Below are 15463 nucleotides of genomic sequence, written 5' to 3' on the forward strand. Positions count from 1 at the left end.
ATTTCCATACTGCACATGTTTAAATTTCTTTGCAAGATTTTTTTCTTATTGAGTGCAACATCAAGGCAGATTATGTATCCACATACAAACATCAAGTCCATTTATGTATGCTGGGGATCCCAAATTTGTCATCCCCTATTGTAATGAATGGCAGAAAGGTTTATTTCCTAATACAATTCCTATTACCTACAGGTATCGAGTAAAAAGAGTAATTATGGAAAATTCTGTGGAAACAGAGTAAAAAACAAGCTTTGTAGATCTCGGTGTCAATAAGCAGATATAAAGACATCTGATTCTGCAACGGTCCCAACATTAGTTACCTTGTATAACAATGCTAGGAGACACTGTTGACTAATTATCTGCAAAATTGCAGAAATAACTATAGCTAGGGCATGTATCCTGTACATTTCTATATCAAGAATGGTAAATAACAGTCCTTGATAACTTCTACTGGTCCTAGTATTTAACCAGTAGTCTGCTTGTCCTAGCATTAAACCTGTAGTTTACTGGTCCTACTATTTAACCTGTATTCTACTGGTCCTAGTATTTAACCAGTAGTCTGCTTGTCCTAGTATTTAACTGTATTCTACTGGTCCTAGTATTTAACCAGTAGTCTGCTTATCCTAGTATTTAACCTGTATTCTACTGGTCCTAGCATTAAACCTGTAGTTTACTGGTCCTACTATTTAACCTGTATTCTACTGGTCCTAGTATTTAGTCTGTATTCTACTGGCCCTAGTATTTAGTCTATATTCTACTGGTCCTAGTATTTAGTCTGTATTCTACTGGTCCTAGTATTTAACCTGAAGTCTACTGTTCCTAGTATTTCAAGCCAACCCTTTAATTTCATAATCATAGTATATAATGAAAACTTCCATTAGTCCGGACAGAAAACCTACTAGTTCTAGACATCAGACTTAATACCCTTGTTGCAGTGGCCATTACCACCAGAGAATACTACGGTTTTATGTCAGGTCTAGTCTACCCTAAAGCTTCATGTTTACTTAGCTTAGTAGACAGGATCAATCCTGGTAAAGGTTGATATTCATTTTACAACGTTGATGAAAAAAGTTCATCAAACTCATGTGTATTAATCATGATGGTCCTGACATGATGATTAATACAGATGACCCCTTCTATTTCCATGTCCCATCAGGAAGCGAACCCCAGCCTTCTTGGAAAATTGTGAATGTGGTACGTACTGCACCCCTTTGATCAAGGACACAACAGTAACAAACTAGTCTGCCTAGCTTCCCATTTATACAGCTAGGTAGACTGAAAGTTTCTTGTTCATAGATATCAAAGTTGTTCTGTGTCAGATACCAGCTTGTTTTGAAGTGAGACTTCTTTGGTAATGTAAACCGAAAATATGCTTTCTTCATTGAAACTTTAAAATACACTGTGAAACTTTCTAAAGCAACCACTGTTTAGACTGGACAAGTTATCCGACTAAATAGTAAAATTAAGTATGAAAATCATCTACAGAGTGACATATCCTTAGAATTTTGACTTCTGAAAGCTGTCAACTCCTCCGCATTAAATGGTGACCTACATAATGCATAAAAGCCGTGGAAGCTGCATGAAAAATTTACATAATTCTGTATATATACAAACACGTGCCAACCTAGACACTTAATTTCAATATGACGATAATAACCACGGTGTGATCAGTGAAGCGAATCGATAGGAGGATAAGGGATGCTTTACAAACGATCAACTTTGTTGCTTATTCATGACATCTCTCTCCAGTGACTGGGTAGAAATGGAAACGGCACCAGTCAAGCGTATCAAATCAATATTCGAGATGGTTACGCTGATACCCCATCACAGGACCGCCATCAGAATAACCAATGGATGTTATCATATCCACAACAACTGCATTATCCCCGTAATTACTCCGCTGTCTGGCACATTGTTTACTCTTCAGGGATCACACATACATTTTAGAGTCCCGATGATTCTACAAACATTGGGAAATTTTCATTGAGCTCTTAATGGGCTTAAAACCTTTCATTTCCTATTACCACGAAGGTTTAAACATGGTTAATATAAACAACTAAAATTAACCTGGAATTTGTGCAAATGACATACTTTTTATAGAATATTAAGTATAAGTTTTAAATACTATACATATGCTCCATAGCACAGCAAACAATGTTCTGGGTTGGAGTCCTCTCGGGGTTTCACAGTGATGTCATCACGGGTCAATCATTCAAATATGAACTTTATTTATATACCAATTATGAAACATTTTTTTCCAACTTATATCAATCATTTGTTGGATAGGTCAGAGGCTTGCAGAAGGTCTTAATATAACAGGTAACCGTATTACAGTACCCAGAGAAAACCTAGTGGTCAGTTAGATGATCAAATATATTTTAACATCCAATAGGGAAACCAAACAACGGCTGTCTTTGCGAAAGGCAACTGTGCTATCCACTTAGCCAGACAGCCATCCGAATGATGGTCAATCCTCTCTTAGCCCTTCAACACTTCTGAAGCTAAGACACTTTCCTGAAGATTCACAATTAAGCCAAGCAGTGCCTTCCAATTGAACAACAAAACGTCTGTAAGATATTTAATGCCCCCTGACCCTAAAGTCGGTCAACTGATGACAATGAATCTGTTGTCAAAAATTCAATGATTGACCTTTGAAAGGTAACAGTGACCTTGGCATTGACCTCATTAGAGGTATTCTCATACTTAACTTTTGAATAAACTTTGATATAAATCTGTTACGAAATGAAGTTGGTCGAGCTGTGACAGTGCATTCGGAGGGGACGGGAGGGACATGGGTAAAACAATATGACTCCCCCTCCCTTTCATTTTTAGGGGGATGGGGTGAAGGTGGCATAAAAAGCTTTTAAGATTTTCCTCAAGTAGAGAAACATGTACATTGTGAAACTGGGGCTTGTTCATTACAATTCTTGTTATTCCATTCGCTATAAAGATATCCTATCATATAACCAACCATTTGATTAACGACATCCGGTTAAATAATAAAAGTCCTCAAAACAAATATAGATATATCACAAAGGAGAACGGAGAAACAGAGCCGGGAATCAATTACAAGCGGTGATGAGTTGAGAAGCTTTAGAATATTTTATCAATTATGATATTAATTACAGCAACATTGAATTAACAGAGAGCTATAAAATCAGCCTAACACTGTTGTAGCCTGTATGTTTATTAGGGATTAATACAGTGCACTGATCAAGCCGAAAATGTCAGCTATAACCAGCCTCGTGACAGTAGGTGGTCTTGTCGTCTCCGTCTCTCCCCACGCCAACAAACGCTCGGTCAGCTTCACAGAAAATCAAATCCTCCTGGATTTTTTATTAAAAACCTTTACACTACATAATTCTGAACTCTCGTTTCTTGTTTTCCATTTAAACTGATGTATGTAATTTGCTAATCAAGAAAAAATCATTGAAAATTTATTTTTTTATGTAAAATACGAAAACAAAATAAAGCTTGCTAGAACTAAACGTTGTGACGTAGGCCTTGACTAAGATCAATACAGGCTCCTGTTAGCTAACACAATGTTGCCACCTCTGTCAGATAGGCAGGCCATCATTGTTTACAGTTACCAGTGTAACACGTATTAGATTTAAACCTGTCTCCTATTGTCAATAGAAGCCAAAAATGTTGGGATTATTATATTCATAGCTTGATGCATGGATAAAAAAAAATCCTATCAATAGAACCCCACTTGTCAATAATATGAATTCACATTTAAATAGAATCTAGGTCAACATCATAAATTGTTCTAGAAATATTGATAGGTTTTAACGCCAGAATCCTTGCTAATACAGAAGTGAAAATATCATTAAAGCTGGAATCAGGCAGTCCATCAATGCCAAATTAAAACATTTTCACAAACAAGAATATCAGAATCTACCATTCCGACTGAATGACCCAGAAAACTGTTTAACAAGAGATGTTTAATGCTCTAAATTACAGGCTTTCAAAAATGTATTAAAATATATAAAGAGGAATTACTATATTAACTGGATAGTGATATTAAGCAATGTGACATTTAATTGGATTCAATTGTTCTTAATGCAATGAGATTTATTTTTACAAAACTTATCTTGGAGAATGCTGAGAACTCAATTTTAAAAGTGCCAATAAGTTCAGGAAATCCATGTTTTTAGCATTCCTTGGAAGTTTGAAATATATAGGAACCTTCAAGTGCCACAATCAAAACCACCATAGCATACGAAACAGATAATAATTAATTCAATGTTTTCTCGGACAGCATCAATTGAAATCAATGACATGTGATCGTTTGATCAATTTCACCTTAAAATTCCACAAAATACTTGTGGTTTCACAGAAAATCAATATTCTTAGTAAGGTTATGACAAATGTAATCTACCATCTTGTATAAAGGTGTTTCCTATTGAACAACAATATGGGAGTTGTTTCCCTTCCTTTGTGTCCAGGTCTTGTCAAGAAGTGTCATGATCATGCTTTTCTTGGTTTAACTCATTTACCCCTGAAATTTCATAATGAACTATTCCAACCTTTGAATTGGCAGAGTTCAAATGTGTCTTCAAGGGGAACTGACCGAAAGCATTGGCCTTGTTTTTTTTCCTTATCTAGATTTATCCGAGCAGTGACCGCACATTAGTCATTGACACATAACTCAAAGACTACATTTTGAACTATATAAGGAACCATGCCAGTGTAAAGGTCCCCCCCCCTCAAAATTGTAAAGGCATTTCCTAGAACGCCCCCGTTGACATCAAGCTTCATAGCCATGGAACAGCCAGACCATGTATGACCTTTCCAAGTTTGAAACTATTACAACATCATATGACCCCATTTTTTTAGATGAAATGGGACCATATTATGGTATAACATAGAAGAAAATATTGCCAAAATTTGAAAACTTAGCCCAATGTTATGTTTTAATCATAACATGTGTGTCAGTCCTATATTGCTGTTCCTCAGCTTAAGCATAAAGACATTTTGAAGGGAAGACTAATTTCTATTTCTTAAGCAAAGGATACTGACACTAAAGAATCCAACAAAACACATGTTGTTTGATGGTTTCAAAATTATTAAGGTAAACTTTCATAAAAAGTATGGATACCCATGCAGATTAAAACAAAAATGAAGAATTTGATAAGAACAAAATACATAAGGATGTCATTACAATACACTGTTTGGCTTGGCCTTCAAGGTCATACAGGTAAGACATGATTATCTCATTAAAGATAAATGCAATTAGTTTTCAACATATTTCAATGTAAAAATCAATCCAATACTCTAGGATTTGTATAGAAGGCCCAGCCATATATATTGCAATATAAACATCACATATACTAAGGTTGTCTCCCCTTATACCATTATAAGAACCAAGACCCGAAATGAAACACCTATAAATCACGAGACAAAAAAGTTCAGGAATAATTCGTGAAAATACCATGACATTCAGCTCATTGTCCAGACAATTTGACAATTTAAAGTAACACACAAATTTCTGCACAATCTTGAGCAGTCCAAAATTACACTTTTTGGTGACCGATTGCATTTTAAATGCCAAAAACATTTTCTGAATTTATGTTTTCTGGTAAAATGATTGAATGAAGAGACAACTTTAGTAATCTGAGTAACGCAAAGAAAAGTCTGCAAGACAAAAAATGCCACTCTTACAAAAATTCCTCAAAGCCTATTACTCCAAACATAATAATCATGCAATCAATGATTTGCGAAGTTAAGCGATAAACGTTGACAGATTAATCTATGCAAGTTGAAATTTCGCTTGGAAAAGGTGCTTTGAAAGCAGAAATATGTCCAGCTCAATATGACATCCAACTTGGATACCAGAAAAGGATTTAGGTTGAGGAACTTTTTAGCATAGCTACAAGAGCAAAAAAGATGTACATTCAAGCATATTTGAAAAGATATTTAGAAACTTACAATTCTTGCAACAAAAAGGGACTTGTATGGGTCTCCGGTACTTCCTGGGTTGTTGGAAGGGTCCCCTAGAAACAGAAAATAAAACAATCATAAGTATGGCTAGAACTATGATTCCATCTAAAAAATATCTAACACAGGACAAAACAGAAGCTTCATTTTCAATTCTTCTATCATGACATTGCATCCAGTTTTATTCAACATTCAGAAACGACTTCTGTAATAGTTACCAGTATATTGTATTTGCCATATAAAGCATTTTAAATGCACAGAACTTCTAGGAATACAATATCATATAAAATTTTACAGTATCTTGAAATATGAAAATTCTGGAAAACCCAACACCTGATAATATTGATACAAACTCAGTTGGCCAACAGAACTGTAATCATAATGCAGCATTTTAAGACTGTTCTACGACAATATAATTGAAGGGATTTAATGGTCTGTTTTAATAACAGATAACAATGACGATATTATGAAGAGGGGTGTGCACTTGTGGAGACAATTGTCTCATAGGATGGTCACCGAATATATCATCTGATCCAATCAGCTTATTGAATGTTCTGACTCCATTTTCTTTCATTTCAAATATGAAAGAGAGACAGAGAGAAAAAGCAGAAATATCCAATAATTATAGCATTAGGGGAAGCAGATCATTTTGTGTCTCTATCATATCCTCTTGGGCAGAGGATGACTGAAGATGGCCTGATTTTTCAAACAAAGCAACATGTGTCCGAAACATAAGTTACACAATTCTGGTCATTTACCCCTAAAATTTCATAATGAACTATATATATATTTCAACCTTTGAATTGGGAGAGTTCAATTGTGTCTTCAGGGGTGAATGAGTTGTTACCCAAGTTCTGTAGAAATGCTGATCGTTCCATTTTCTCAGTCCTACCCCCCGGATCAGACCTATATCTACATTCCATTTCCTCAGTCCTACCCCCCGGGATCAGACCTATATCTACATTCTATTTCCTCAGTCCTACCCCCCTGGATCAGACCTATATCTACATTCCATTTCCTCAGTCCTACCCCCCAGGATCAGACCTATATCTGATCAACCAAGCCATAAGTGTTGACCTACAAATACCTCTCTCTTGTAGAAAAAAACCCAACACAATCAAGTTTATCCAAGATTGGGGGATAAAAAGATGTTTGCAACAACTATTGGCAAGATGTGTTCTGCATCACACTCACGACTAAGAAAGCATTGATGGTTCCATCCCCTTGAATTGGAAGCATTAGATAGTATGCCAGAGGGAATCGTATTTATAGCAAGTACTTACAGCAATAGTGCATTATTAAAGACAAAGACGGAATTAATTTCAATACAAATAGACAAGTTGTCCACTTTGGCGGGAATATACACAGCCAGGGCTTCCGTTTCAGACCCCGTATCAGCTCCCCGAAGACCCATGTCTTATTATATCTTTTTGTTCTACGCCTCACAACCAAACATCCATTTTCCAAATATTTCCCTGATATGATAGTTGCAACAGTTGTCAGAGACATAAAATGGGTNGGGGGGGGGGGGGGGGGGGGGGGGGGGGGGGGGCTGCATTGCTGCTTCAGAATTGGCTGGTCCATGCTTGTGGAGCTATATATCGGCCATTCAATGCAACGATTGATCCAAGTTTAAAAGTCTTTGAAATTGAATAGCTTTTTTTAAATTTCATCTATATGATTCATTCAAAGAGAGATAAGATGCTGAAGATAGAACAATTTATATTCAATAGCATTTTTGTACTGATCATAATCTACAGTACATATATATATATGTATTATCTTGAGCAAAATTAACTATAAACCCTGATAGTGTGATAGTGTTGCAAGTGAAGTTCGGAGTTTTGCAAAGGGGACTTCCAACTTCTAAATGAACTGCACACACTTATTACATCAGTTCTTCTTTCAAAGTTTGTCACAGTTATGGGTCATTTAAGGACGTGCCAGGTTTTGATTATGGAAGAAAAACCAGAGTACCTGGAGAAAGACCATTGACCTACATCCAGTACCTGGCCCATGTAGGACTCTAACCTGTGACTCACAGGTGATTATAGACAGTCAGAGGCCTTAACCACACATTCACCCCTATAAATAAGTTTCACTTCTTGCACCAAAAACAAAAGACTTGTTCTGTGATTCTGGATTAGGATGTCTATATAAAAACACACCAAACTTTTTCACAGTTTTTAATATTCCTGGCATTTACTGCAAGCAATTCCACAACGGAAAAGCATGTGAAAAGACCAGGCAATTATAACATAATTTCCTTTCTAATTCAAAAGTACTTTTTCTAACCAAATGAAAAGTACTCTAATGTCTGTTCTGCATTCTTGTCTCCAAATACGATATAAGACAGTCCAAACTTTATCACAGATTTCATATTCCTTGTGTTTGCTACAAACATAACTTTCTTTTTAATAATAATTGCCATAACATTAGCATGCATATCTTTCAACAACGAGAAAAATCTCAAATTTACACTTATTGTTGAATATTTATATAACACTTTGCCAATTGGAACCCTTTAGGTGCTTTTGATATGTATCAATTCTTTAAGGTTTCTTTTCGACACTTCAGGCCAAATAAGACACAATGACCTTCTTGCATCAAGGCACTGTCAAACCTGCCAAAACAATCATGAAAAACAAGGTTTACAATTTCAGTCATGGTTAACTTTTAACTCATTCATCCCTGAAATTTCACAATGAACTATTCCAACCTTTGAATTGGAAGAATTCAAATGTGTCTTCAGGGGTGAATGAGTTAATGGGTTAAATGTTTTACTGAAACCCAATAAAAAGAGCCCTTTTATTAAAGCTAACTAACAGCCTACAAGTAACTAATACTTTTTGAAATAAATGATCTTATATTCCTTGATTGATGATGATCTGTTTTGTGATTCTGGATCAGACAACTAACGATAGTTGCCTGAACTTCAGTCACAACTTTCTATCCCTGGTATTTACTACAAACAGGTTCACAAGGAACAAATATGTGAAAAAGCCAGGTATTAACATTCATTTTCAAAACTCAAACAATTATTTTTCGCTAAACAAAGTTGGGATTTATGTTTTTGCTACATTTCTGATTTAGTCCGCAAAATGAAATTGGGGACATATTGCTTTTGCAGCTTTTCCTTTGTCATTTTTCTAAAGCTAAATCGTTTCTGGACATAATATCAGACTATTAGCCAAACACTAATGAAACTTGAAATGAGAATTGATATGCCTGTGTGCATGTGCAGAATGCATTTCTTTTCCTGATTGGACAGCAAACATGGGAACCTTTGCTTCTGATTGGTCAAAATGTAGGTACTGTTTGATTTTGCTAAAATTTGTTATGTGGGTGTATAATGGTAAAGCAGACACAGATGCAACTCTCATTTCCTGTTTAGACAAGTTGGCTGCCATTAAATAGCAATTGGTTGGTCAAAATTTTGATATTCTCAGATTTTGCTCAAGTTCAGTATGCAGACCTGTGTACATTTTCAACACTTGTTTTGTTTGGCCTAACATCGAAAGTGTCTTGATGTTTTTTAGACAATATACTAGTGTTATGTGATTCTGGATTGGACAACCATACACATTGGTGGTCTGAACTTGAGTCACATTTTTCTGTCCCTGGTATTTACTACAAACAAACCCACAAAGGATAAATATGTGAAAAGCCCAGGTTAACCAATGTTATCACAATATTCAATAACAATAAAAAAAATCTAAACAAAAGCAAACCTAAAAATCAATGAACAGTTGTGTCTGAAGAATCTTATTTAATATTTAGCTAAACGACTGCCTGTACTCAATGCTTTTAATATCGATTAATGATGTACCGATAATTGAAACCATCAATGAAATTGACTTGAAGACATTTATTTGTACTTTTACACTTATTGTGATTGAAAAGTCATTTTTTTCTATCAGATAAATATTGTAAATTTCAGATGCAAAATTTAAATGTCATATAAACATCTGGACACTGGAATATAAATTAGACATCATGGTTAAACATACATATGGCCCTGTTAACCCCTTTGATGAAAATAGAGCTTAAAAAAGTCTAATCACAGACCAACTTTATTTTACATAAAAGCAGTAATGACATATTTCACAGATACCTTGCCTACTGATATTTCGTTTACATATTTTACAGAAATCAACAGAGTATTCAGTAGATATTATACAGTCTTGTTTTTTAACGAATAAAAACTAAGGTTCACCAGTATTCACTAATTCCAGTAAATCTCCCCTCCCCTAGTTTGTTGTGTTCGGTGAAATTATCCAAATGATGAAAATGTCTAAATTTTCCTGGTATGGCACATCTTCAGAAAAAGGAACTGTTATCCAGCTGTGTTAACCAGCTGTTGGCCAGCTGTGTTAACCAACTGTTACCCAGCTCTGTTGACCAACTGTTGCTCAGCTGTGTTAACCAACTGTTGGCCAGCTGTGTTAACCAACTGTTACCCAGCTCTATTGACCAGCTGTTGGCCAGCTGTGTTAACCAACTGTTACCCAGCTCTATTGACCAGCTGTTGGCCAGCTGTGTTAACCAACGGTTACCCAGCTCTGTTGACCAACTGTTGCTCAGCTGTGTTAACCAGCTATGTTAACCAACTGTTACCAAGCTGTGTTAACCAACTGTGTTAACCAACTGTTACCCAGCTGTGTTAATCAAAGAAGAATTGGCAGGACATTTCCCGGTGACAGAATGAAGACACGGAGAAGTTGACAGGGACTATAACATATCCAATTAAAATAAATTACAAGTGACAAAAAGCCTGTGATGGATGGCAGTCACCAAAGTGTGTATAAGGATGGCACTTAGACCAAAAGAAATGCAAATTTCTGCAAAATAACAGGATTTTTTTTCTTCTAAATTGTAAAGCAGTGCAGTCAACTGTAATTAACAAAACGCGAATCCTAGTAAACAAATCATTGAATCTGAACAGGTTTTTTGTTACTGATTTTAATTTTGTATCTTTTGAAAAATAATTTGAGAATCTAAAGAAAGAAAATTACCTCAACTTGACAATTAGCTTTAAGTGGAACGACATTACATAAGGCTAAAGCATGCATTCAATAACACAATGGTGTTGTTTAAGGAACCAATACAAACGTATCATGATGTGTCTAACACTATTCTATATATTGTGTAATACCGATAGCTTAGGGGTAGATTTATTAGATCAAGTACTTGTCTGAGCAATACCAGATGTCTGAGAGAGGTAACCCAGTGTAGTGGCCTGTCGTTGTGTATTGGCAGGCGTAAGTTGGAGGAGGCTACTATTATAGGTACTAGCACAGGGATGTCGACAAATTGTGCGTGCCAGAATTTGGCTAGAATTCAGCTAGATTGGGGACAACTGGGAGCATTGATATTTAGAGTAAATACGGTAGAAATTGTGGAATGGCTTTTTAGTCTTTTGCAGTTCATTGGTAGACAAATTAAAGGACTGCGACTATTGTAGATACCAGCACAGGGATAAAAGATGCAGCCATTAAATTTTGGGATTTTACTTAAATTTAGCTGGTACAAGGCACAAGCCGAATATATATGGGTAAAATGGGACGGCTGAGATATTTTCAGACTTAATATGGCAGAAAGTTTTTTTTCTTAGTTGATGGTCTTTTATAGTTATTTGCAGGGAAGAAGCTGAGGGGAGGTGTCTGTTGTGTGCACCGACATAAGGATGTAGACGAATAGTCCTTCACTGGTATTGGACCACAATGCAGTTAATTAGAAAAGGGAGATAACTTGGCATGTCACGATATTTTATAAAATATGGTATAAACTGTGGAAATGCTGAAGTTGTCACATTAATTGTTGTTTTATCAGAGTTCACATCTGCGGACAGTAAAACAAATTCCATTTGAAATTTGCATACAGTCTGCAATATTCCAATATTCAGATGACATAAGATTTCACTGCTCAAGCTGTCACAACATATATTCAGGCCTATGAAATAAGTCTGGTACAAATATATATGACATTTGGTTTTCAAAGTCCATGTACAGGGATTATATCTTCATATATATAGCAGGACATGTGATATATCTGCTAACTCTCACACCCCATAACAATCCGCTTACTTTAAACCTTGTCATTTCACTAGATCAATAAACGTCCTTTAGTTAAGGTTGCACAATAACTTCTACACTCTACAGGGTCCTGTATTTTGTACACAATGGAACAGTTTGCAGATTACACTGGCTCAGTTTCAATATATTAGTGTAAACAAAGGCATCTTACTGGTCAGATTTATTCCATTTTAAAAAATTTGGAGGAATAGACATGTATCAATGGGGGTCATCGTTTGGTTTTCCACATTGAAAAAGAATTTGGTATAGACAGGTATCGATAAAGGTCATAATTTGTTTTTTCCAGATTAAACAGTGTTTGGTATAGACAGGTTTCAATGAAGGTCTGGTTCATTTTAGTTTTTTATACACAGTTATTATAGAAAGTAATCATTAAACCTGAAATAAATTTGTTCAACTCTAAACTAAATTACAAATTTTGAGAATCAAAATGCTAAAATTTCAAATAGATCTTTTTTTTAAAATCAAATTTTAGTTTTAACAAAGATTTTCAAAAAAAGAGATAGATATCAGTCAAAGTCAGAAACCTAATTTTTTTCCGGAGGATTTCTCCCGACCAATCAATAAATAAACAAAATATAAGATGCACCGGAGCTTCGGGAATCAATGCTGAACTACCTAGTGCTGTTTGTCAAACTGTGCCCGACTTGCCAGGCGTTAGACATAGACCAGAGGAGATGATACACACACATGGACAAACAAAGATATAAGCATGTAATATTTCTCAGTATTGCCCAGTGTTTAAGCGTTTCCATGGCGATGCCCGACGTCAGACAGTAAGTACCCATTAGCAGTACTCGAACAGTAGGACAATCAGTCCTGGTATCTGATTTGTTACCATGGATCTCCAGGGAAACCTTAGGGAGCTATAGCTCTTGGGAGTAGTACTGGCTTTAATTTACTATGGGTCCTTTCCGATAAGTTTGATTGGGTTCCTGGTACTGGCTTTTATTTTCCAACAGGTACTTTCCAGGAAGTCTCTGGGAGTCATATTATTCCATGTTATGTATTTCAGAATATCTGAAACACTGATAACCTAACGTTCATAAAAAATACTTATTCTGATTGATAATGGATAAGTTTATATATATAAAAAAAAAAACTCTCGCTCCCAATTTAAATGTTCATTCCTACGAACAGCAAATTCAGTTGACCCTTCCCGGTGTTTTTTTTATTTAATTTGGCAGATTTTTTGAGTTAAAACATGAAGTTGAGTCGTGATACCTCATATTTATCGGTTTCAACACAAGACAATGACAGTATGTGTATATGATCATAAAGCAAAATGACTTGATGATGTTATTTGACAACATACCAGGCTGAAAACAAATACTGAGCAATGTCAGGTATGGGGGCCTGTACGATGATGTAGGAGATTATAACAACTGACGAGGAGATGGGGAATGGTACTACCACATGGCTAGTACTATAGGTGTCCTAAACCTTCTGACATAGGTGGTCTACAGTACTATCTACTAACCATATGTTCATTCTGAACACCTCTAGCCTGATTCATTAGGTAGCCTTTATCCTGTTTCATTCTGAACACCTCTAGCCTAATTCATTATGTAGTCTCTAGCTCGTTTTTTTTTTTGTACACCTTTAGTCTTACCATAGTATATGTTGGTGCGCCCTCACTAAATAAAGATGGTGCACATTTGTGTTGTACTGGAATTTTCCAAATAATTGTAATGGCCAGCATTGCCCTCCCCCACACATCTCTCCCTACCCCCTGACCTCCTATACAGCTAGAGCTAATACAGAACACTGCCAGGGCACTAATGGTATCCAACAGAGCCTTGGCACAATACTGGCCAGTCAATGACACCTGTTAACAATTAAACAAACCTTCAAAACACTTTAGAAACCATAAACATGAAATTTTCAAAATGGTATTGTGATTTCATTCAAAATTAAATGCAATGTTTGAAATTTAAGTAAGGAAAAGTCTTGTCTAGGAAGTCTAGGAAATGAGACTGATGCATTCAATTAGATGGGGAACACTCGTGAAAATAGTAATAAGTATGGAAGACCCCTAAGGTGCATATAAACCAAACACTGATCATGTAGAATATCAATATATCATGTATACAACAGGCTTCAGATGAGCACACTTCTCTACAGAGTCGGTAGCCAAATTATTGACTTTCAACAAACGCTCAATAATAGATGCATTGTTAAATATAATGGTATGTGTGTGCATGGCTTCCTGTATATTGGATGGGCTGCAGTAACCTGCAATATTTACCTGGAAAAACTAATCAGTATAAACCCTTCAGTTGGTGTTTGGCACAGTTCACCTCGCTAGTTACTCACTTTACATTGGCCTCAACTACTTTCTTACCCAATAGTTGCTACAGGCCTTTCTCTTGAAGTTGCTTACTATTAAAGATGAACGTAGACACATACCTTTGGATTGCACCTATAAAACTTAGCAAAAGACACAGCATGCCAAAAGATATTACACTGCTTCTAAACATTTTTCTTCAGGTGAAAAAAATTTGTATTGGTTGTGTAAAATGAACTTTTCATAATAGATATTATACAGCACCATAGGAACTACGACCTTATATTAGATGACACACACTTTTCCTACATTCTCATTGGTTGAATCACAATAACATTTAAAACATTAAATATGCAATAGAAGTTTAGGGATCCTGTTTCAGTTTTTATATTTATAAACATATTTGCAACCTTATGATCTACAAATAAGAAAGCATATATGTCTTATTGCTTTGATAAAAAAAAAAGTTAGGATTCATGAACCTTAAAAAATATAACTTGATACTTTCAAATACATTACTAACAATTTCGTATCAATTGTATGTTTTACTTGTACTCGGCCTATTTGTCAGAACTGCATCAAAAACTACTGAAGCAGCTCACCGAGTGTTTGTCCTGAATAATTAGTTGCCATGACGAGCACAATGGCGACTATAATGGCCGACACCAACTTGTACAACTACAAGTGGATCACAATAACGGAAACTCGTGGCGATATAAATACATATAGGGCTTGACTGGGTACTACTAAGCATGACCCTCAAACTGAATAAAAATTGTAACAAATTCATGACGATGATGCATCAACTCCCCCTCATTTAGAGAATGAACTAGCCCGGGTAAATAAGAGGACATGGTCTATAGGGCAACACTCATTAGTTACCTTAGGGACTCTAAGTGGTGTACAAACATTTGTATTCATCATGTATTCGTACATTTTGAGTTAATTATTTCCCATCATTAAAAAGCATTTACCAGCAAAACTGAAGTGTTGTAATATAATAAAAATGCTTTCAAGTGAATGAATTGTTGTATCGAAACATGTACAAACATGATAGGCATGTATGATACTTTATTCTGTCCCATCGATCAAGTTTCTTCGTTACAGATTCACATACTTATTTGGTCATATTAGTACAATA

The 15463-nt window shown here is 35.6% G+C and overlaps 1 protein-coding gene across 1 annotated transcript in view; it reads right to left on the minus strand.

Annotated features, from left to right (window-relative positions):
* LOC110450268 (U1 small nuclear ribonucleoprotein 70 kDa-like) overlaps window positions 1-15463 on the minus strand; it is a 106836-nt gene that overhangs the window by 73710 nt on the left and 17663 nt on the right. The window contains exon 4 of the mRNA XM_021497721.1: window positions 5932-5996. Within this exon, the coding sequence (XP_021353396.1) occupies window positions 5932-5996 (65 nt within the window). The remainder of the gene's footprint in view (window positions 1-5931; window positions 5997-15463) is intronic.

This window comes from Mizuhopecten yessoensis, unplaced genomic scaffold (assembly GCF_002113885.1).
Source record: "Mizuhopecten yessoensis strain PY_sf001 unplaced genomic scaffold, ASM211388v2 scaffold5141, whole genome shotgun sequence".
Taxonomy (NCBI): Eukaryota; Metazoa; Mollusca; class Bivalvia; order Pectinida; family Pectinidae; genus Mizuhopecten; species Mizuhopecten yessoensis.